The following is a 24,796-nucleotide window of genomic DNA, read 5'->3' on the forward strand; positions in this document are numbered from 1 at the left end:
AATTCTAGGTCTTATTTTCGGGCAAACACGGTAGTAACCAATCAGCTTCTAGGTTTTATCCAATGTTCACATTGGGCTGATTTGGCATGCAATTTGATATGTCAAATTGCATGCCGAATCAGTGGCTATTGCCGGCAATGACACAGTCCGAATCATTGCGACAGACTGTGTGGCGCTGCACAGATTCCCAAAAGTAGTACCTGTACTGCTTATGGCGATTTAAGGGGCAATTTGAATAGACATCTGTCAAATCGCCCCTGAAGTCTGATTGCATTGCTGGTTTGAAATCGTGCAAGGTTCTAACCCATAGTCGATGTGAACCTGGGCTTATTGTCAAAGCTTAATGTAAGCAGCTGACTGGTTACTATGCACAGCTGCACACTATTCTGTGTGCACCAGTTTTAGTAAATCTCCCCCATTGTGTCTTGTATGTGTAATGTCATATTGTCCCTCCCCATAGCACAAGACATCGGATTGCAGTCTTTTCTTTATTTCTCTCTATGGGATTTACATTTTGGCAGCTACAGCTGGAAGGAGACTGCCTCTCCTGAAATTACCCCACTCTCCTCACTTCAATGAGCAGCTGCAGACACAAGCAGGACCTCAGGGTCTTCCATACAGAGGGCAGTATACAACAAGCAGCCTTGGACTACCTCTACAGATTATATACAAATGAATCTCTAGACCGTGTCTCGGTCTCCCCAATCTGTGATGTGCTTAGCTAGAGCTAGCACAGGCCGCCTCCCCCCCACCCCCAGTTTCCCCAGTACTGGACTTGAAAAGGGCTTTTGTTTTCTCTAGATTACTGCTAATGGTCTCCACTACACCCTTCTCCAGCAGGAATCCTTCAGAATCAGTCTCAACGTCTTCAACACCAGTAATCTTGTCCATGGAAGTCTGGAGAAAACGCATGCTCACTAGAACCGAGGCCTGCAAAGAACAAAAAAAGGGCATATTTGCATATAAGACTTACATTTGGAAAAGGAGAAATCCATGTAAAATTAAAGGAGAAGTATGGTCAATGTTATTTTGGCTCTACTTGGATCACAGGAGTGCAGTTAGTGGGCTAAATTTTGCTGTTGGCTTACGTCACTCAGCCTGTCCAGGTGCTGGATCGATCCTGACTTTACAGTTGGGATCCACCCAGATGCCTGGACCGGCAGCTGGCTCAGCCTCTCAGCTCTGGAGGGATAGAGCCAGTGATTTACAGTCACCACTCTGCTCAGAGCGGAGGAGAGAACTGAGCGATTAGCAGTATTTGATTGCTCAGTGCAGAGGTGTCGGGGGACAGATGTAGCATCGGATCAATGCTGCATCCACCAAGGTGAGTATTCCCAACCCCATACTTTTTTAATGTCAGCATTTCATTTGTGTTCCATATATATTCCACTACTTTTAGTCCTTGATTATATTTGCATCAGCTCTCTACAGAACAATCTGTGGTGGATTGCTCTTCAGAGGGCATGTGACAGGCATTGAAAAAGCCTGTGCCTCAACCACGTGCATTGCCTTTGGTTGCTGCGCAGCCCCATTTAAATATACAAAAACAACAAAAGGCAATCATTTTTGCAGCTTAAAGTGTTAGTAAAGTAAAAAAAAATGTTTTTTAATTAAAATAACAAACATGTTATACTTTCTGTGCAGTGGTTTTGCACAGAGTGGTCCTTATCCTCCTCTTCTGGGGTCCCAGGCAACAATATTAGCTCCCTCTCTTTTGAGGGACTATTATAGCCAGCTGCTGGCTATGGGAAGAGCGTAGTTTTAACTGGGTATTAGTGTGATTTATATTGCCTGTATCATTTACTTGCCTTTTCTTGTAATGATGGGCTCACATGTTGTGACTAAAGTTTGTAGTGTTGTGGCTAATTGATTTTCTTATGTCCATGTATTCATTCGCCTAGCTTGTCTCTATTTGCCAAAGGGGGACAGGAAACTTTTTGTTCTGGGTCATGCAGCATCCAGTCAATGCCTTGACATATCTTTGTGTTGCATCTCAAATGTGGGAGTTCTAATGTGATAAAAACACATCTATTCCCTTCATTGCTTTACTGTACCTGCATGTTGCTGTTTTAGGTCTAATTACTGTTAAGCTGCCACCTGTATAACACTAAACTAAGATATGTAGTTTCTTCACAGGAAATGTCCCTTTTCAAACTATAGACAGACGTCATGCATTAACCTGTGCAGTGCGATTCTGTATGCCTCATGTTTGAATACAAAGAGAAATTGCTGACAAAGGAATGAGAGGATTTACTCTAAGTTGAGTGCACAGGTCAAAAAGTGACCCCCTGAAACGACATGATCAATGCACATGTTATGTGGGTGAAAAGTACAAGGTGCAGGTAAGAAGGTTATAAATTATTTTATTAATATTTACCAGTAAATTAAATTCTGCGCTGCTGCTGCTTGCTCTCAATCCAAGCTGTTATTGACAGTCATGAACCAATCAGAGTGGATGCTGATCATGTGATACCCATGTTAGCTATGACGTAAATATCACATGTAGGGTGCAGGCTTAATTGATAAAATAAGCCTGCAGACGAGCATTGATACCTTTTAAGCAGCTACACCATCAATTGAATAGTGTAATTGTCAGATGCAATTACATTACAAAAAAAAATAAAAATAAAACCACTCTGTAGTTTTTTGCTCTCTTTGTCTCATTGAATAGATTTCCTTTAATTATACACAATAGAAAGTGATTGATGCAGTTGCTATCAGAACTGTAAAAAGTTTATTTAACATCAGCTGCATACAGAAGACAGTGCTGTGTTCTGGCAGTGGTACAGGGACTTCCCATCTGCAGCTGAAACAAAATCAAGTTGGGCTGAGTGCTGCTCATCCTTTCTCAAGAAACTTAGTATTTTTATCATTGATTGATTGATTGATTGATTGATTTTTGAGCTTAATTAGGCGCCAAATGCCCACTGTGAAGTGAGCGTCTAAGCGCCGCTGGTGAGATGTAACTTTGAATCAATCCGTGGTGAAGAAGAGAGAGAAAAGAGAAGAGAGGGCGGTGAAAGGAAAGGGTATCCAGCCCTTAGGGGAGCAAGAGGAAAGAGCTGTGAAGTGTATGAGAAAAAATATAAAAGAAAAAAGGAACAGTGGGGATACTAGAGGAGGGGTAGAAGACATCATAGTTATTAGAGAGGCAAGTGGCCCCTTCAATGAGGGGGCGGACTGTAAGAGGGAAAAGAATATAAATTTAACCATAGGCCTGGATGAACAGTTCCGTCTTTAGTTTTTTTCTGAAGAGGAGCAGGTTAGATGTCATCTTAAGTTCCAAGGAGAGGGCATTCCACAGCATGGCACCCCTACTCTGGAGTCGTTTGCCTCCCATGGAAGAAAGTTTAGATGGAATGACTGTGGCTAAATGTTGGGTCTTGGATCTTAATGGGCGCGAGGGTTCATAGTGCACCGCCAAGCTGTGTAAGTACTTGGGACCCTGTCCCCAGTATGCACGGAAGAAGATACAGAGCGTTTTAAAGATCACTCTCTGCTCGATAGGGAGCCAATGAAGTGATCTCCTGGCCAGGCTAATATGGTCTCTTCTCGCTAAAACGAGTACAAAGCGAGCAGTGTGGTTCTGAACCACCTGAAGCTTATGGGCCCATTTCTGCGGGGCACCCAATAGGAATACGTTTGCCCCGTCTAACCGGGAATGGATAAAAGCCTGGGCAAGTAGTGATCTGTTATTTTGGGTGAATAGATGTTTTACTTTTCTGAGGAGCCTTAGATGGTAATTGGCATTCCGCAGGATGTTTCTGAAGTGGGGAACAAACGAGAGGGTGTCATCGATTATGACTCCTAGGTTTTTTACCTGCTTGGCTGGAATGGGTGTGGGTCCGAAAGACAGAGGCCAAGCAGCCAGCAATAGGGGGCTAGTAGGACCAATTAATAGAACTTCAGTTTTAGCTGCGTTCAGTCCAAGCCTATTGCCAGCCATCCAGTCCTGTATTTCTACCAGGCATTTCGCCAACTGAACTGGCTGCTGAGGTCCTCTTGCTGAATCAACCAGAATTTGTGTGTCATCAGCATAAAGCTGACACTCCAAGTTATTGTTCTGGATGATGTCAGCAAGAGGACGAACATAGCAGTTAAAGAGGAGTGGCGATAGAGCACTCCCCTGTGGAACTCCGCATGTCAGAGGTCTTGGGGTAGACCGGTGTGTTCCCATCTTGACACATTGTGTTCTCTCATGGAGAAACGAGCGTATCCAACTCAGGACCACCCCGTTAAGACCAAAAAGATTTTTTAATCTGTCCAACAGTATATCATAGTCGACAGTGTCGAATGCTGCGGAGAGGTCTAGCAAAATCAGGGCTGCCGACCCCCCTGCGTCACGGATTGTCAATAGTCTTTCTCGCATGGCCAGCACAGATATCTCGGTTCCTCTTCCCGGACGAAACCCCGACTGGGTGTCATGGAAGAGGTTACCCCCCTCAAAATAGTTTTGTAGCTGCCTGAAGACTACTTGCTCTAGGATTTTTGCCAGGAAGGGGATGGCGGAAATGGGCCTGAAATTGAGCGGGTCATTTATGTCTAGACCCATCTTTTTCAGAAGGGGTGTTACTATGGCATGCTTAATTTTTCCTGGGACGATGCCTAATTGCAGAGAAAGGTTAATAACTTTGCAAATGTCCAGGGCCAATGTTTTTGCATTGGCCTTCATGAGCCACCCGGGACAGATATCATCCGGATATGATGATGCTTTTAAGTCTCTCATAATTTTCAGTATCTCCCCAGGGGTAGTATCTGTAAATCGCATAAGACCTGAATGGAAGCCAGATGATATTGGTTGGTCGAAGGGTCGCATAGCCTGGTTGGTAGATGTCCGGATTTTCTGTATTTTGGCTTCAAATGACAGAAGAAGGCTGGAGCACATTTTATCTGAAGATGGTATGGAAGAAAAGTATTTTTTGTTGTTAAAGAGGCTGGATGTGATTTTGAATAGTTCAGCCTCTTTATTAATAGCTTGGGCTATTTGGGCATTATAATAGCTTCTTTTTTGGAATTTTACGTGCTTGCTATACACTCTGCACTGGTTCCTGTAGGCCAATTTGTCCTGCGGGTGGTTAGTTCTGATCCATTTGCGTTCAAGCTGACGTCTTTTGGATTTTAACTCTCCCAGTGAGGATGAATACCAAGGGCATGATTTAGATTTCCTAGGCCTATTGTATGACGTAGTGATGGGCGCCACTTTGTCAAGGGTGTTTATTAGTTTTTGTTCAAATGCATCCATGGCCTGTTCTAATTTTTCCAAATCATTTTGAATGTCGACTAACTTCTGTTCTGAATTGCCTTGGCTGTTAATATAGGCTGAATGAAAGGTTTCATCGCTGATTTTTGTAAGTTTTCGGAAAGGCTTTGATCTTTCCATCGGGGGGCCTGAGGTATTTTTTCTGGGGGCTAAGTCTGGCAGAGTGTATTTTAATAGATAGTGGTCCGTCCATCCTGTCACTGTTGTAGATAGATTTGTGACTTGAAGATCATTAGAGAGTATAGCGTCAAGCTGATGTCCAAGGATGTCCAAGGATGTCATTGAATACAAGGCTTCCTCTGATTGGCTGAGTTTGAGATCCTGATGTCATCCTGCCCACAGTGGCGGTCGGTGGTAATTTCTTTGGGGGGGGGGGGTGATAAACAGTACCCATTCAATTTAAATCCCCCTCTTAAAGGGGTTGTAAAGGTAAAAAAAAAAAATCCCTAAATACAGTTGTATTCAAAATTATTCAACCCCCACTGAAATTGATTGTTTTGGCCAGTTTGACATTGATTTTGGTCATTCAGTCATCCTGCTTACAATTAAATCAAAGAGGCACGTGTAGGTCAGACAAATATAACATAACATTTATAATGAAATAACCACAAATGTCTTTTCTGTGCTCACATCATTATCAGTTTTATTCAACCCCCAAGTGACATTCAATCTTAGTACTTAGTACAACATCCTTTTACAGTTATACCAGCTTTTAAATGTGAAGCATAGCTTGACACAAGTGTCTTGCAGCGATCTACGGGTATCTTTGCCCATTTATCATGGGCAAAAGCCTCCAGTTCAGTCACATTCTTAGGCTTGCGCACTGCAACTGCTTTCTTTAAAGCGGTGGTTCCTCTAAAAATAAACTTTTGACATTGCATTTCCTCTAATAATTACAGTTAGAATCGGCTGGTTTTATGTAAAAAATACCTCCGTACGTAGCGTTTGTATTATTCGTTTCCACCGCCACTTCCGGGTACGATGCTGGCGGTGGGCGTTCCTTATTGATGGACAGGCATCCGACCGACGCATCCATCGCGTCACGAGATGCCGAAAGAAGCCGAACGTCGGTGCGGCTTTATACGGCGCACCGACGTTCGGCTTCTTTCGGCATCTCGTGACGCGATGGATGCGTCGGTCGGATGCCTGTCCATCAATAAGGAACGCCCACCGCCAGCATCGTACCCGGAAGTGGCGGTGGGAACGAATAATACAAACGCTACGTACGGAGGTATTTTTTACATAAAACCAGCCGATTCTAACTGTAATTATTAGAGGAAATGCAATGTCAAAAGTTTATTTTTAGGGGAACCACCCCTTTAAGTCCCACCAGAGGTTCTCAATCGGATTTAAGTCTGGTGACTGCGATGGCCACTCCAAAATGTTCCAGCCTTTAATCTGCAACCATGCTCTAGTGGACTTGGAGGTATGCTTGGGATCATTGTCCTGTTGAAAGATCCAACGTCTCCCAAGCCTCAGGTTTGTGACGGACTGCATCACATTGTCATCCAATATCTCCTGGTACTGAAGAGAATTCATGGTACCTTGCACACGCTGAAGCTTCCCTGTACCTGCAGAAGCAAAACAGCCCCAAAGCATGATTGACCCCCCGCCATGCTTCACAGTAGGCAAGGTGTTCTTTTCATCATAGGCCTTGTTCTTCCTCCTTCAAACATAGCGTTGATCCATGGGTTCTAATTTTGTTTCATCAGTCCAAAGAACACAATCCCAAAACTTCTGTGGTTTGTCCACATGACTTTTGGCATACTGCAGTCGACTCTTCTTATTCTTTGGAGACAGCAAGGGGGTGCGCCTGGGAGTTCTGGCATGGAGGCCTTCATTACGCAGTGTGCGCCGTATTGTCTGAGCAGAAACTTCAGTACCCACATCTGACAAATCTTTTCTCAGTTCCTCAGTAGTCACACGGGGACTTTTCTCCACTCTACGCTTCAGGTAGCACACAGCAGTCGAAGTCAGCATCTTCTTTCTGCCACGACCAGGTAGCGTTTCAACAGTGCCCTTTGCCTTGAATTTGTGAATGATGCTTCCTATGGTGTCTCTTGGTATGTTTAACATCTTTGCAATCTTCTTATAGCCATTGTCCTTCCTGTGAAGAGTAATCACCTCTTCTCTTGTCTTCCTGGACCATTCTCTTGACTTCATCATGTTTGTAACCACACCAGTAAATGTTTAGAAGGAGCTGAGTATCACAGTCATTTTAAAGCTGCCTGATTGGTGCTTATTAGGCTTTATTGCTGCTCCCTGACATCCACAGGTGTTTTCAATACCTGATTGAAAACACTTCAATGAACCTCTGTTCTTCAGAGTGGTAGTCTTTAAGGGGTTGAATAATTGTGTAAATGAAGAATTCACAAAATAAACATTTACTACTGTATTACAAAACCAATTGATGTCATTTTAGTTGGATATGGTTCTTCAAGAAGTCCTTGTAGGATTTCATTCTGAATACAATTACAAATGAACACTAAATTCCCTAAAACCCTTTACAGCATTGGGGGGTTGAATAATTTTGAACACAACTGTAGCTTCCTTTACCTTAGTGCAGTCCTCCTTCACTTACCTCATCCTTCCATTTTGCTTTTAAATGTCCTTATTTCTTCTGAGAAATCCTCACTTCCTGATCTTCTGTCTGTAACTCCACACAGTAATGCAAGGATTTCTCCCTGTTGTGGAGAAAGCCTCTTGAGGGGGCGAGCAGGAGTGTCAGGACGCCTACTAACACACATCTCCTTTCCCTATCTGCGAAGTAGAGAGAGTCCTGACCCTCCTGCTCGCCCCCTCAAGAGGCTTTCTCCACAACAGGGAGAAATCCTTGCATTACTGTGTGTAGTTACAGACAGAAGATCAGGAAGTGAGGATTTCTCAGAAGAAATAAGGACATTTAAAAGCAAAATGGAAGGATGAGGTAAGTGAAGGAGGACTGCACTAAGGTAAAGGAAGCCATTTAGGGAATTTTTTTTACTTTAAGTAAAGAAATATAGTATTTTTTTCGATATTGTATTACTATATGTGTTTGCCTTAAAAGGATTGGAGTAGTAGCTACTTTGCATGTTTAAAATTCTATACTGCATAGTAATTTAGACACTTCTGTTACTGCATTGCCGTTTAATAACATAGGGCCATATTCTCAAATAATTTACGCCGGCGTATCAGCAGATACGCCGACGTAAGTCCGATCCTATGTTTAAGTGTATTCTCAAACTGAGATGCACTTAAACATGCCTAAGATACGACGGCCTGCGCCGTTGTATCTTAGGCTGCAATATTTACGCTGACCGCTAGGTGGCGGTCAGCGTAGAATATGCAAATGACTAGTCACGCCGATTCTCTAACGTACGCTTGCCCGCCGTAGTGTTTTAGCGTCGTTTCCGTAAGCGATACGTGGCGTAAAGATAAACATGCCCCCTAGGTGGCGTACTCAATGTTAAGTATGGCCGTCGATCCCGCGTCGAAATTTGAAAATTTAACGTCGTTTGCGGAAGTCGTACGTGAATGGCGCTGGAAGCCATTTATGTTACAGTCAAAACAAATGACGTCCGTGAGACGTCATTTAGCGCAATGCACGTCGGGTAATTTACCCGACGGAGCATGCGCATTACGATCGGCGCGGGAGCGCGCCTAATTTAAATGATCCACGCCCCCTACCAGGATCATTTGAATTAGGAGGGCTTGCGCGGGTGGACTTTACGCGACGCCACCGCAAGTTTACAGGTAAGTGGTTTGGGAATCAGGCACTTGCCACTTAAACTTGCGGCGGTGTAACGTAAAGGACATACGTTCCGCCGCCTCAGATCTTTAAGAATATGCCCCATAGTGTTAGGGTGGATAGGCGCTAGTTTCATCTCATTCCACTAATCTATTTTTTTTTTTTTTTTTTTAACAGAACTCATTTCACTAATCCTAGAAATACACAGTAAACCAGGGTTCTCAAGTGCGTTGCTAGACAGTATTTGGTAATATTTTGGAATAGGAGACCACCTTAGTTAAACAGCGTACACACGGGCCGAATATCGAACTGCATCGGCCTGTTCAATAAACACCGTCTGACATTCAACCCGTGTGAACGGCAACCAGTCGGTCAGCTTTTGTCGAAGGGGCATGACCGAAAAAGGTCTGCCAATCGGCATCAGATCAACGCTCTCAATGGCTGAGAGTGCTAACCTGTCTGTTCTGGTGAGGGGGCGTCGCCCTGTCAGAACATAATAGCTTAGCGGTGTACCTAAGGCTCCTTTCACACGGGGCGGATCCGTTCGAACTGAGTCTTGAAGGGGATCTCTCCGCTGATCCCCGCTGAGCAGGCAGATGACAGGTCCTGTCCACTCCATTATGCAGAGCAGACAAGGACAGAGCTCGCTCACCTCTATGAGACTGCATGTCCGTTTCCATCTGAATGTCATCCGATCTGACCCACTGGACTGATGTTGAATGTTTAGCCATCCGTCTGTTTTCAGTGGATTTGGCACGCTGACAGCATAATGAGAAAAAAAAGCAGATCACTGGCTCTTGTGTAAGGGACATCGGTCCCCAGTGGAAGAGGCACATCAGCCTCATTAGTGCCCACCAGTACCGCCTGCCAGTGCCCACATTGACCACCAGTGCAATAAAGTGCCACCTATCACTGCCCACGAGTGCCACCTATCAATGCCCACAAGTGCCACCTATCAATGCCCACCAGTGGTGCCAGTCAGTGCCTCATCAGTGCCACCTAGCAGTGCTGCCTATCAGTCTCACCTACCAGCGCTGATCAGTGCCCATCACTGCCACCTATCAGTGCCCATCACTGCCAGCTATCGGTGCCACATATTAGTGCCAATTCTCAGTACCCACCAGTGCCACCTATCAATGCTCTTCAGTGCCAACTCTCAGTGCCCATCAGTGCAACCCATCAGTGCAGCCCAACGATGCCCATCAGTACAGTCTCATCAACGTACATCAATGAAGAATAAAAATTACCCGTTTTGCAAAATTTGAAAACAAAATATAAAACGGTTTTGTATTTTTTTTTTATTTTTTTTTATTCAGTCTTTTTAAAAAAAAAATTAACAAAAAATAAGTACCGCAGAGGTCATCAAATGCCACCAAAAGAAAGCTCTATTCATTTGGGTACAGTGTTGTATGACCACGCAATTGTCATTCAAAGAGTGAGAGTGCTGAAAGCTGAAAATTGGTCTGGGCAGGAGGGGGGTATAAGTGCCCAGTATGCAAGTGGTTAAAGGGTGAGCCTGAGAGTGAACCATATCTGTCCAATGATTTGTGGAGGTTGAGGAGGAAGTTATGAGTTTAAATTCAGGCATACAGTATGTCATCCACAAATATCTTCTCAAATTCTCTGTCTCTAGCTAGGATTCTGTGAGTATTGTGACTCTTCCTAATGTGGGCCGCTAGGGGTTCAATACGTAGGACAAATACAGGAGGAGAGAAGGGACATCCTTGTCTTGTGCCATTGGAGATGACAAAGGACCCAGAGGTTGCATATGGGGTCCTGATGAGGACTGCGGGAGAGATGTACAGATGAGTGGCCTGCAGGAAGAAGACTTTATTTCCCTATCTAATGGCAGAGAGTGATGCCCTGCAGGAAGGGGGCCTTAATACTGACATCTAAGGGTGGAGAACAAGTTTAGTAATGGGACTCTCTTCTTTATGTTGGCCGCCACATCAATGAAGTCAGGTACTTTCTAATGTTATCTTTGGCTTATCTGAATGGCATGAAGCCTACTTGAGCTTTGTGGATTCTAAGATCTAATAAGCTAGTAAATATGTTGATGCCGAAGTTCAATTGAGTTATTGACCAGAAGTCTTTATTTGATTGGAAATGACCATGATGAAGGATGTTTGCATGTCCCTTGGTAGTTGGTATATATGTTTTGTTAACAAACTCAATAACTGTAACTCCATATGTAGCAATAGGGTTGGTATAAATGTTACCGTGAGAGAAAAAAGTATTTGATCCCCTGCTGATTTTGTACGTTTGTCCACTGACAAAGAAATGATCAGTCTGTAATTTTAATGGTAGGTTTATTTTAACAGTGAGAGTCAGAATAAGAATAAAAAAAGTCCAGAAAACGCATTTCAAAAAAGTTATAAATTCATTTGCATTTTAATGAGTGAAATACCATATTTATTGGCATATAACACGCACCTTAATGTTGAGAGGGAAGTTTCAGGAAGAAAACTTGAATTTTAAATAAAGTAAAGTAAAATAAGAGTCAGTGCCCATAATTGCAGCCTCTTCAGTGCCCATCTTCAGCCTTGTTATTGTCCATCATTGCAGCTTGATCTGTGCTCATCTGCAGCCTCACCATAGCCCATTATTGCAGCCTGCTTAGTGCCAGATTACACAGAGTCGGGATCTCATGTGTATCCGCTGCTCGCAGTCCCCCTTTCTTGTTCTGGCTCCTATAACAGAACGCCGGTCCAATGCTTGGACATCTATGCTAGAAGCCTGGCCAGGAAGGGGGGGGACGACTGTGTGTGACTGCAAGCTCCGAGTACACAGGAGATCCCGGCTCTGTGTAATCCGGCGGTGCTCGCCCCCTCCTTCCAGGGTATAACACGCACACATGATTTGCCCCCTATTTTCAGGGGGGGAAAAGTTTTTTTTTATACGCCAATTAAATATGGTTAGTACTTGATCCCCTATCAATCAGCAAGATTTCTGGCTTTCAGGTGTCATCTATACAGGTAACAAGCTTAAGGCTTCATTCACACTTGGTGGACTCTGTCGCTACGGAATCCGCCTGCTCCCGTCGGCTCAGCGGGAGATCAGTCCGCAGATCTACGCTGAGCCGACGATGACAAGCTCCTCTCTGCTCACTGAGCGGGGAGGGGCTTATCGGGCACCGCTGTGTCCCTATGGAGCGATCTGATGAAAACGGACAGCATGTCCGTTTTCATCAGATCTTACCCGATCTGATCCACATGGACGGATGGGGACATGGCCCCCATACGTCTGTTTTTAGCGGGTCGGATCGGGTCGGATGTCAGCGGACATGTCTCCGCTGACATCCGACGCTCCATAGCGATGCATGGAGCGGCCGTTCAGGTCCGCCGACAGACGGAACCGAACGGCCAAATGTGAATGAGGCCTAAAGGTAGAGTTCCTAATCTCAACTTGTTACCTATATAAAATGCACCTGTCCACAGAAGCAATCAATCAGATGTCAATCTCTCCACTATGGCCAAGACCAAAGAGCTGTCCAAGGATGTACAATCTTGTCCAAGGGGACAAGATTGTAGACCTACACAAGGCTGCAATGGGCTACAAGACCATCGCCAAGCAAGTTGGTGCGATTATTTGCAATTGGAAAACAAAAAAAAACTGTCAATCTCGCTTAGTCTGGGGCTACATGCAAGATCTCACCTTGTGGAGTTTCAATGATCATAAGGATGGTGAGGAATCAGCCCAGAACTACACGGCAAGGCAGGTGGGACCATAGTCACCAAGAAAACTATTGGTAATGGTAACACACTACGATGAAGGACTGAAATCCTGCAGCTCCTGCAAGGTCCCCCTGCTCAAGAAAGCACACGTACAGGCAAGTTTGCTGATGAACATCTGAATGATTCAGAGGAGAACTGGGTAAAAGTATTGTGATCAGATGAGACCAAAATCAAGCTCTTCGGCATCAACTCAGCTCGCTGTGTTTGGAGGAGGAGGAGGAATACTGCCTATGGCCCCAAGAACCCCATCCCCACCATCAAACATGGAGGTGGGAACATTATTCTTTGGGGGGTGTTTTTCTGCTAAGGGCACATGACAATTTCACTGCATCAAAAGAAACAATGGAAGGGGCCATGTAGCATCAATTCTTGGGTGAGAACCTAATTCCCTCAGCCAGGGCATTGAAAATGGGCCGTGATTGGGTATTCCAGCATGACAATGACCCAAAACACACGGCCAAGGCAACAAAAGAGTGGCTTAAGAAGAAGCACATTAGGGTCCTGGAGTGACCTAGCCAGTCTCCAAACCTTAATCCCATAGAAAATATGTGGAGGGAGCTGAAGGATCGAGTTACCATACGTCAGCCTCGAAACCTTAATGACTTGGGGAGCATCTGCAAAGAGGAGTGGGACAAAATCCATCCTGAGATGTGTGCAAACCTGGTGGCCAACTACAAGAAACATCTGATCCCTGTGATTGCCAACAAGGGTTTTGCCACCAAGTACCAAGTCATGTTTTGCAAAGGGGTCAAATTATTTCACTCATTAAGATGCAAATCAATTTGTAACTTTTTTAACCACTTAACTACTACCCCACCGCGCCATAGCGAAAATACTGCTACAGCGCGGTGGAGTTATTCCGGGACGAAGACCCGGCGCATCACAGATCGCGGTAAATCGCCGCTGATAGCGGCGGTTTACCACGTGATCGCTCCGTCAAATGACGGAGCGATCACTTGTAAACAAACCGGCGTCATGTCATGACGCCGGTTCCTCCCTCTCCTCTCTGTACCGATCGGTACAGTGTGAGAGGAGAGGGGGGAGAGCGTAGCTGTAGCTGGATCTGTGACAAATGCAGTCACAGATCCATCCCTCCCTCCCTGTGCAATACTCTGCAATACCCCCATACCCCCCATACTCTGCAATTAACCACCCATACTCTGCAATTAACCACCCATACTCTGCAATTAACCACCCATACTCTGCAATTAACCCCCATACTCTGCAATTAACCCCCATACTCTGCATTTAACCCCCATACTCTGCAATTAACCACTCATACTCTGCAATAACCCCCCCCATACTCTGCAATAACCCCCCCCCCATACTCTGCAATAACCCCCCCCCATACTCTGCAATACCACCCAATACTCCACAATACCCCCAATACTCCGCAATACCTGCTAATATGACAGAAACTAGATTTTTTTTTTTTTTTTTTACAGAATTTTCAGTGTTTTTTCTTTTATAGCGCAAAAAATAAAAATCGCAGAGGTGATCAAATGCCACCAAAAGAAAGCTCTATTTGTGGGAAAAAAAAGACACAAATTTCAGATGGGCACAATGTTGTATGACTCAGTAATTGTCATTCAAATTGTGAGAGCACCGAAAGCTGAAAATTGGTCTGGTGAGGAAGGGGGTTTAAGTGCCCAGTGGTCAAGAGGTTAAGGACCACCTAACGCCGATATACGTCGGCAGAATGGCACGGCTGGGCTCCGTGACCGTGGCCACAGGACTCGCGCACCCGATCGCCGCTGGAGTCCCGCGATCGGTCCCCGGGGCTGAAGAACGGGGAGAGCTGTGTGTAAACACAGCTTCCCCGTTCTTCACTGTGGTGCCGTCATCGATCGTGTGTTCCCTTATATAGGGAATCACAATCGATGACATCACACCTACAGCCACACCCCCCTACAGTTAGAAACACAGATGAGGTCACACTTAACCCCTTCAGCGCCCCCTTGTGGTTAACTCCCAAACTGCAATTGACATTTTCACAGTAAACAATGCATTTTTAATGCATTTTTTGCTGTGAAAATGACAATGGTCCCAAAAATGTGTCAAAATTGTCCGATGTGTCCGCCATAATGTCGCAGTCACGAAAAAAATTTCTGATCGCCGCCATTAGTAGTAAAAAAAAAAAAAATTAATAAAAATGCAATAAAACTATCCCCTATTTTGTAAACGCTATAAATTTTGCGCAAACCAATCGATAAACCCTTATTGCGATTTTTTTTTTACCAAAAATAGATGGAAGAATACGTATCGGCCTAAACTGAGGAAAAAAATGTTGTTTTATATATTTTTGGGGGATATTTATTATAGCAACAAGTAAAAAATATTGAATTTTTTTCAAAATTGGTGCTTTATTTTTGTATATAGCGCAAAAAATAAAAACCGCAGAGGTGATCAAATACCACCAAAAGAAAGCTCTATTTGTGGGAAAAAAAGGACACCAATTTTGTTTGGGAGCCACGTCGCACGACCGCGCAATTGTCAGTTAAAGCGACACAGTGCGAATCGCAAAAAGGGGCCTGGTCCTTTTAGCTGCATTTCGGTCCGGGTCTTAAGTGGTTAAAATGCGTTTTTCTGCATTTTTTGTTGTTGTTATTCTGTCTCTCACTGTTAAAATAAACCAACCATTAAAATTAAAAACTGATACATTTTTTTGTCAGTGGGCAAACGTACAAAATCAGCAGGGGATCCCTTAGGCTTTATTTGATGGGAGAGTTTTAAGTGTTACTGATTTCCTCCTCGTCAGTTGGTGCGCGGAGGAAGTGTTGGTCAGATTCACAGCGTTTAACTTGTGGTTATTGGTGTGGTTTTGTAATATATTAGGCATATTTTGAGGGGGGTGGGTTGTGGGGTATCTCAGGGCTGTTGTAGAGATTAGTGAAGAGAATAATGGAGAAATTACTGAAAATTGGGGCTATTTGAGAGGGGTGGGAATTAAGAGTGCCTGTTTTACCCTGTTGTGTGGTCTTACTTATTTTCTCTTTCAGTTTCCTAACGAGGAATGTATGCGTCTTATTCATACCTCCCAACCTTGTAACCTAAGATTAAGGGACACCTTGGGATGGAGCAAACATGTGGCACACAGAGCATGCCATGAGAAAAATGCACTGAATATTGGGCATGACTTAAAGGAGTCTAAAACTACATATGGTATAAACTCCTGTCACATATGTACACATAGATTGAGAGTGACAGAGTCCAGTGCATGTCCTGCCACATGTGTATACACAGATACAGTTGGTATCTGAGCAACACTTGCCAATTATAGTGTGTAAAGCTTGCTCACTTCCCCATCTGTCCCTGCATTCTGTGCCTTCTCCTCCCCAGTTCTTTCTTACACCAGGTTTGCAGGGATGTTGTGTTTAGTCTGCAGCTGTTTCCATGAATCAGTTAAACAGCACCAGCCAGCTGTTTAGTAATTGTACTCCATTATTCTAACTTGCATCTATTCAGAAGTCATGAAACTGCAGCCAATCAGGAAGGAGCTTGCACTGCCACATGACCGTATCAGAACCTCCTGATTGACTGTAGTTCCGAACTTCTGAATTCAGTGTTTTGCTACTTTTTTTAATTAGACTGACACAAGAGATAAAAAAAGAACTAGAGTTCTATTTTATAGCTTTTAGGATTTAACTTTAGTGAGGGAGTCCCATCCTTGAGCTAATCACTTCTCCTTTACATGTGTAGCACTACCCCCGTAGGAGCTGCTGGTTTAAATTTGGGCCTTGCACTTTAACTCGCTCTTCTTTGTCTAGGATATGAGATGAGAGTCTAAGAAACGTCAATGTCCACACAAGTTGTAAATCCTATTTCTGTCAGGTTTTATTTCACACAAACTTGTATAGGTAGAGGGATGGAGGGTCAGGGGAAGGTTCAGGCACATGATGCAGATCACTGGGGAATAGGGGTGAGCCGAAAACCCCCCTGTTCGGTTCGCACCAGAACCTGCGAACACACCAAACGTTTGTGCGAACTTTAGAACCCCGTTAAAGTCTATGGGACTTGAACGTTTGAAATCGAAAGTGCTAATTTTAAAGGCTAATATGCAAGTTATTGTCCTAAAAAGTGTTTGGGGACCTGGGTCCCGCCCCAGGGGACATGTATCAATGCAAAAAAAAGTTTTAAAAACTGCATTTTTTTCAGGAGCAGTGAATTTAATCATGCTTAAAGTGAAACAATAAAAGTGAAATATTCCTTTAAATTTCGTACCTGGGGGGGGGGGGTGTAAAGTCGGCATGTGAAATAGCGCATGTTTCCCGTACTTAGAACTGTCTCTGCACAAAGTGTCATTTCTGAAAGAAAAAAAGTCATTTAAACCGGACTCACGGCTATAATGAATTGACGGCTCCCGGCAATTCAGAGAGTATTCATTCATTAAAAAAAAAAAAAAAAATGCGTGGGGTCCCCCCAAATTCAATTACCAGGCCCTTCAGGTCTGGTATGGATATTAAGGGGAGCCCCGCCGTCAATTTAAAAAAAAGACGTGGGGTTCCCCCTAAATATCCATTCCAGACCCTTCAGGTCTGGTGTGGATTTTAAGGGGAACTCCACCCCAAAATGGCGTGGAGTTCCCCCGAAAATCCACACCAGATCTCCTGAACCGTAACAGGCCACATGCCCTCAACATGGGCCAGTGGTTGTGGGGGTCTGCGGGCGGGGGGCTTATCAGAATCTGGAAGACCCCTTTAACAAAGGGGACCCCCAGAACCTGCCCCCCCTATGTGAATTGGTAATGGGGTACATTGTACCCCTACCATTTCACAAAGGAAGTGTAAATAGTTGTAAAAAAAACACACACACACCGTGGAAAAAAGTCCTTTATTAAAAAGAAGAAAAAAAATAATCCAGCGGTGAAAATCCACTCGGTCCCGGCTCCCCGCTCCAACGTCGTCAGTATCCACCGACGGGTGATCTCTCCGGTCCAGCGATGAGAAGATCCAGGAGCGCAAGATTCGGGATCCAGAGCGCAGCATCGCCGGCTGCCTGTCTCCACTGCCGGAGACAGCCCGTCGAATGACGCTGCTGAAGCTGTGACATTTCTTTTATTGGTGAGGCAGGGCCACCCGTCATGTGACCCCGCCCCCTCTGACGCAAGGGGGAAGCCTGGGCTTCCCCAGTGACGTAGCAGAGGGTGTGTCAGAGGGGGACAGGGTCACGTGACGGGTGGCCCCGCCTCACCAATATAAGAAATGTCACAGCTTCAGCAGCTTCATTTGCCAGGCTGTCTCTGGTGGAGACAGGCGGCCGGCGATGCTGCGCTCTGGATCCTGGACGATCTTCTTATCGCTGGACCGGAGAGGAGATCACCTGTCGCTGAATACCGACAATGTTGGAGCGGGGAGCCGGGACCGAGTGGATTACCACCGCTGGACTTTTTCTTTTTTTTTAATAAAGAACTTTTTTCCACGGTGTGTGTGTGTGTGTGTGTGTTTTTACAACTATTTACACTTCCTTTGTGAAATGGTAGAGGTACAATGTACCCCATTACCAATTCACATAGGGGGGGCCAGGATCAGGGGATCCCCTTTGTTAAAGGGGTCTTCCAGATTCTGATAAGCCCCCCGCCCGCAGACCCCCACAACCACCGGCCAGGGTTGTGGGGATGAGGCCCTTGTCCCCATCAACATGGGGACATCCTCCCCATGTTGAGGGCATGTGGCCTGGTATGATTCAGGAGAGGTGGGGGGGCCGCTCTGTCCCCCTCTCTTTTCTGCGGCCAGCCAGGTTAACATGCTCGGATAAGGGTCTGGTGTGGATTTTTTTCCTTCAGAAATGACACTTTGTGCAGAGACCGTTCTAAGTACGGGAAACATGTGCTATTTCACATGCTTACTTTACACCCCCCCTTGGTACGAAATTTAAAGGAATATTTCACTTTTATTGTTTCACTTTAAAGTGAAGTTTCCATCCCAAAAAGTTTTTTTCATTATTGTGCTCATTAGACCTAAAAAAGAAAAAAAATATGTTTTTACTCATCTGGAAATGCCTGTTGCTATGCAGTCCCACGAAATCTGCCTTTGGAATCACCTAGGATCCTGACATCATGTCCCTTTAATGCTCCTGGGAAATGTGTGTCATCATTTCCCAGGATCCAGTGCGCTACCCAATTATCACTCCCCATCCATGACTTCCAGGAAGTAAGTGCTTGTGGGCTTCACAATGCCCACAAGCAAAATGACAACGGTGTGGACATAGTTTTATAAACTATCTTTTTTGAATAACTATGCGGATTGTAAAATAGTAAGTGACCGGATTTATATTATAAATACGCATGATGAAAGGACATACATTTAAAAAATGCTAATTGTGGTTGGAACCCCGGTTTAAGCATTATTAAATTCACTGCTCCTGAAAAAACTGCAGTTTTTAAAACTTTTTTTTTGCATTGATACATGTTCCCTGGTGCAGGACCCAGGTCCCCAAACACTTTTTAGGACAATAACTTGCATATTAGCCTTTAAAATTAGCACTTTAGATTTCCCCCATTGACTTTAACAGGGTGTTCCGCGGCTTTTCGAATTTGCCGCGAACACTCCAAATTGTTCGTTGTTCGCCGAACAGGCAATGTTCGAGTCGAACATGAGTTTGACTCGAACTCAAAGCTCATCCCTACTGGGGAACTTCTAAGTTTCAAGAGTCACACTCACCACTTTCCTCAGAGTTGCTCACCCGGATAGGCCTCTCTCACTGGCCTAGCAGCCGGGATGATGCACGGACAAAAAGAAAATAATACCGTCTCTGCCACAGACCTTTCTTTGAAAGTAGAAATAAACTGTTCCAGAATCCTCTGCCACAAAATTTAGTACCCGGATTTTCAGACGTACAGTTTGGAGCCTTTAACCGGTTAACGCCCGCCGCATGTATATGTACGTCCACAGAATGGCACGTACAGACATATGGGCGTACATGTACGTCCCCGCCTTTACGCGGGTCGGGGATCCGATCGGGACTCCCCCGGTACATGCGGCGGTCGGAAACCCGCTGCGAGCGATCCGGGAGAAGGGCGCGGCTATTCGTTTCTAGCCGCCCCCTCACGATCGCTCCCCGGAGCTGAAGAACGGGGAGAGCCATATGTAAACATGGCTTCCCCGTGCTTCACTATGGCGGCGCATCGATCGAGTGATCCCTTTTATAGGGAGACTCGATCGATGACGTCAGACCTACAGCCACACCACCCTACAGTTGTAAACACACACTAGGTGAACCCGAACTCCTTCAGCGCCCCCTGTGGTTAACTCCCAAACTGCAACTGTTATTTTCACAATAAACAATGCAATTTAAATGCATTTTTTGCTGTGAAAATGACAATGGTCCCAAAAATGTGTCAAAATTGTCCGAAGTGTCCGCCATAATGTCGCAGTCACGAAAAAAATCGCGATCCCTGCCATTAGTAGTAAAAAATAAATAAATAATAAAACTATCCCCTATTTTGTAAACGCTATAAATTTTGCGCAAACCAATCGATAAACGCTTATTGTGATTTTTTTTCACCAAAAATAGGTAGAAGAATATGTATCGGCCTAAACTGAGGAAAAAACATTTTTTATATATGTTTTTGGGGGATATTTATTATAGCAAAAAGTTAAAAATATTGCATTTTTTTCAAAATTGTCGCTCTATTTTTGTTTATAGCGCAAAAAATAAAAACCGCCGAGGTGATCAAATACCACCAATAGAAAGCTCTATTTGTGGGAAAAAAAGGACGTCAATTTTGTTTGGGAGCCACGTCGCACGACCGCGCAATTGTCTGTTAAAGCAACGCAGTGCCGAATCGCAAAACCTAGCCTGGGCATTTAGCTGCCTAAAGGTCCGGGGCTTAAGTGGTTAAGCCGACCCGGCAACACTGTAAGGCATCATAGAATATGGTGCATCCTCCAATAAAGTTACCAGGCCTTTCCCGAGATACCAGCCTTCCGCTTGGTCCTCTCCAGGACAGGTCCTCCCCTGGTTTCCTCCATTGAGTGGCTTCCTCTCGCAGGACAGACAGCACAGGATCATCTTCAAAGTGCAGGCCCCAGTTAAGACAACTGGGCATACCTGGTGGAAACGCAGCCTCGAGCCAATGTGGTCCCGGGGCTGAAAATGGACCATCACATACCTCGAGCCAGGAGGGCCACGAGGCAAAGAGCTCCGAAAAAAAAATGGCGTCTGCCCTTAAGTATCCTTCCCCAGCATGCCCAATGAAGAGACCACTCCCACTGGGCTGTTTCCGGGGGAAAACACCCAATACACTCTGGCCTGCCTGTGTTCCAACATTGGCCTGTGGTGGTAACGCCACCTACAGGCAAACAATGGGAAAACCCTCCAAGCACAGACATAGCCAGAACAGAGGCTGATTTAGCCTTAATCATCAGAGTCTGAGCTAACTACCAGCTCAGACACCCACTAAATTTAAACATAGCGCCTGGTCATCAGGAGCAGGGCGCTACATATGGAAAAAGTGTAGCGCTTATTTTTGTGCATAAGTCAGTTGACAACACATGTCAAATGTTGCAAACATACATATACATGGAATCTTAATTTCAGTGACACCAAGTGACTAAGGCCCCTTTCACATTGAGGAGTTTTTCAGGCGGTACAGCGCTAAAAATAGCGCTGCTATCGCGCCTGAAAAACTCCTTCACTGCAGACTCAATGTGAAAGCCCGAGGGCTTTCACACTGAGGCGATGCGCTGGTGGGAGACAAAAAAATCTCCTGTCAGCAGCATCTTTGGAGCGGTGAGAGGAGCGGCATGTATACCGCTCCTTCACCGCTCCTTCCCATTGAAAACAATGGGAAACCGCGGCAATACCGCCCGCAATGCGCCTCTATAGAGGCGCATTGCGGGCGGTATTAACTCTTTATCGGCCGCTAGCGGGGGTTAATACCGCACTGCTAGCGGCTGATACTCGCGGCAATTCCGGCGGTATAACGCCGCTATTTTTAGCGGCGTTATACCGCCACCGCAGCTCCCGCCCCAGTCTGAAAGGGGCCTAAGTGTGATCCGTGAAAAGAAAATAGTAACAAATAAATCAGAACGAAGCAGTCCTCTTTTGTGACCAACACAAATAACAATCCAAAAGTGTAGAAAAAACTGCAAGCTTGAAAGGAAGAATTCCATTCCAAGACTATATGTATTTTACACTTCCTGGTGTTTATTGGAATTTGCGGTGCCAACTGATATGTGGATTTAGGACCAGCTGGATACATCTTGCTTACTGATAATATAAGCCTGTTTTGACTTGGGTGGTAAATACCTCACCAAGTCAACACCATCTGGTAAGCCTCCTTCATATATAGGTGGTGGTGTCTCTATCCTTTCACAAAGTGGGTCATATCCATGTGGAATTCTTAATTTCAACCTTGCAGTTTTTTCTACACTTTTGAACTATTATTTGTGTTTGGTCACAATAGAGGACTGATGCGTTTTTTTTCACGGATCACACTAAGGCCCCTTTCACATTGCGGTGTGATTTTAACCCCCACTAGCGACCGAAAAAGGGTTAATACCGCCCGCAATGTGCCTCTGCAGAGGCGCATTGCCGGCAGTATTACTGCAGTTTCCCATTGATTTCGATGGGAAGGAGCGGTATAGGAGCGGTAAACACCCAGCTCCTATACCACTCCAAAGATGCTGCTTGCAGGAGATTTTTTTCCTCCTGCCAGCGCATCGCCTCAGTGTAAAAGCCCTCGGGCTTTTACACTGAATGCAAACCTCCTTAAATGCAAACCTGCAGTATCTCACAAAAATTAATACACCCCCGTACATTTAAAAAAAAATTTATTATATCTTTTCATGTGACAACACTAAAGAAATGACACTTTGCTACAATGTAAAGTGGTGAGTATACAGCTTGTATAACAGTGTAAATTTGTTGTCAAAATAACTCCACACACAACCGCTGGCAACAAAAGTGAGTACACCCCTAAATAAAAATGTCCAAATTGGGCCCAAAGTGTCAATATTTTGTGTGGCCACCATTATTTTCCAGCACTGCCTTAACTCTATTAGGCATGGAGCTTCACAGGTTGCTACTGGAGTCCTCTTCCACTCCTCCATGATGAAATCACAGAGCTGGTGGATGTTAGAGACCTTGCGCTCCTCCACCTTCCATTTGAGGATGACCCATAGATGCTCAACAGGGTTTAAGTCTTTAGACATGCTTGGCCAGTCCATCACCTTTGCCCTTAGCTTCTTGGAGGTGTGTTTGGGGTCGTTATCATGTTGGAATACTGCCCTGCGGCCCAGTCTCCGAAGGGAGGGGACAATGTTCTGCTTTAGTATCTCACAGTACATGTTGGCATTCATGGTTCCCTCAATGAACTGTAGATCCCCAGTGCCGCCAACACTCATGGAGCTCCAGACCATGACACTTCTACAACCATGCTTAACTGTAGGCAAGACACACTTGTCTTTGTACTCCTCACCTGGTTGCCCCCACGCACGCTTGACACCATCTGAACCAAATAAGTTTATCTTGGTCTCATCAGACCATGAGTCATGGTTTCAATAATCCATGTCCCTAGTCTGCTTGCCTTCAGAAAACGGTTTGTGGGCTTTCTTGTGCATCATCTTTAGAAGAGGCTTCCTTCTGTGAAAACAGCCAGGTAGACCAATTTGATGCAGTGTGCGGTGTATGGTCTGAACACTGACATGCTGACCCCCCCATCCCTTCAACCTTTGCAGCAATGCTGGCAGCACTCATACGTCTATTTCCCAAAGACAACCTCTGAATATGATGCTAAGCACGTGCACTCAACTTCTTTGGTCGACCATTGCGAGGCCTGTTCTAAGTGGAACCGGACCAGTTAAACCGATGTATGGTCTTGGCCACCTTGCTGCAGCTCAGTTTCAGGGTCTTGGCAATCTTCTTATAGCCTAGACCAGGGATATGCAATTAGCGGACCTCCAGATGTTGCAAAACTACAAATCCCATCATGCCTCTGCCTCTGGGTGTCATGCTCGTGGCTGTCAGAGTCTTGCTATGCCTCATGGGATTTGTAGTTCTGCAACAGCTGGAGGTCCGCTAATTGCATATCCCCGGCCTAGACGATCTTCATGTAGAGCAACAATTCTTTTTTTCAGATCCTCAGAATGTTCTTTATCATGAGGTGCCATGTTGAACTTCCAGTGACCAGTATGGGAGAGTGAGAGCAATAACACCAAATTTAACACATCTGCTCCCCATTTACACCGGAGACCTTGTAACACTAACAAGTCACATGACACCGGATAAGGAAAATGGCTAATTGGGCCCAATTTGTTGGGTTATTTTGAGGGGACAACAAATCTACACGTTTATACAAGGTGTACACTCACTATTTTTCACTTAGTAGTAAAGTGTCATTTCTTCAGTTTTGTCACATGAAAAGATATAATAAAATATTTACAAAAATGTGAGGGGTGTACTCACTTTTGTGAGATACTGTATAATGGTAACAACTAGATGCTTGCTGTTACCTTTATTAGCTTTCCACATCCAGAGTGCTCTCTGTTATTAAAGGCTTATCAATTTAGCACCCTTGCAGTTAGTTTGGCTTGCTCTGTAATCAGAGAAGCTGAGATTGATTGCCTGGGTGTCTGTTTATGGTTTTGCAGGCTGTGGATTTGATTGTTTCCCCCTACCTCTGTATATAATCTTCTAGTGCTTAGGGCGGGACAATTAAATGCCAAATCTAAATAATTACTATGCCTTGGCCAATCCCTGGGGATGTGTGCCCAGTAGGTGGTCAGATAGGCAGTAAATAGACCTGAGCCCGTGACAAGGCTCTCTTACAGACAGGGCTTATGGACTTGTTCTGCTCTGGGATCTGTGGGTGGAGTCTAATCCTTGTGCTGTGGATGTGTGGACTGTACTAGTCTGCTTATTTATAATTATTATTATTAATATACAGGATTTATATAGCGCCAACAGTTTGCGCAGCACCTTACAATATAAAGTGAGACAATGGAGTTACAATACAATAAAATACAAGAGGGCCCTGCTCAGAAGTCCTTACATTCTAATGCTACCAATTTACCTCATGGTCTTTATGGTCCTCAACTTTAAGGACTTGAGCTGTTCTATTCTGCTTATTTGTGC

General features: G+C 44.8%; 1 protein-coding gene across 1 annotated transcript in view; it reads right to left on the bottom strand.

Annotated features, from left to right (window-relative positions):
• Positions 1–474: 474 nt before the first annotated feature.
• The window catches only part of ROM1 (retinal outer segment membrane protein 1), a 29,294-nt gene continuing 4,972 nt past the window's right edge, over positions 475–24,796 (bottom strand). The window contains exon 3 of the mRNA XM_040328945.1: positions 475–930. Coding sequence (XP_040184879.1) covers positions 718–930 — 213 coding nt within the window. The 3' untranslated portion in view covers positions 475–717. The remainder of the gene's footprint in view (positions 931–24,796) is intronic.

This window comes from Rana temporaria, chromosome 11, assembly GCF_905171775.1.
Source record: "Rana temporaria chromosome 11, aRanTem1.1, whole genome shotgun sequence".
Classification (NCBI taxonomy): Eukaryota; Metazoa; Chordata; class Amphibia; order Anura; family Ranidae; genus Rana; species Rana temporaria.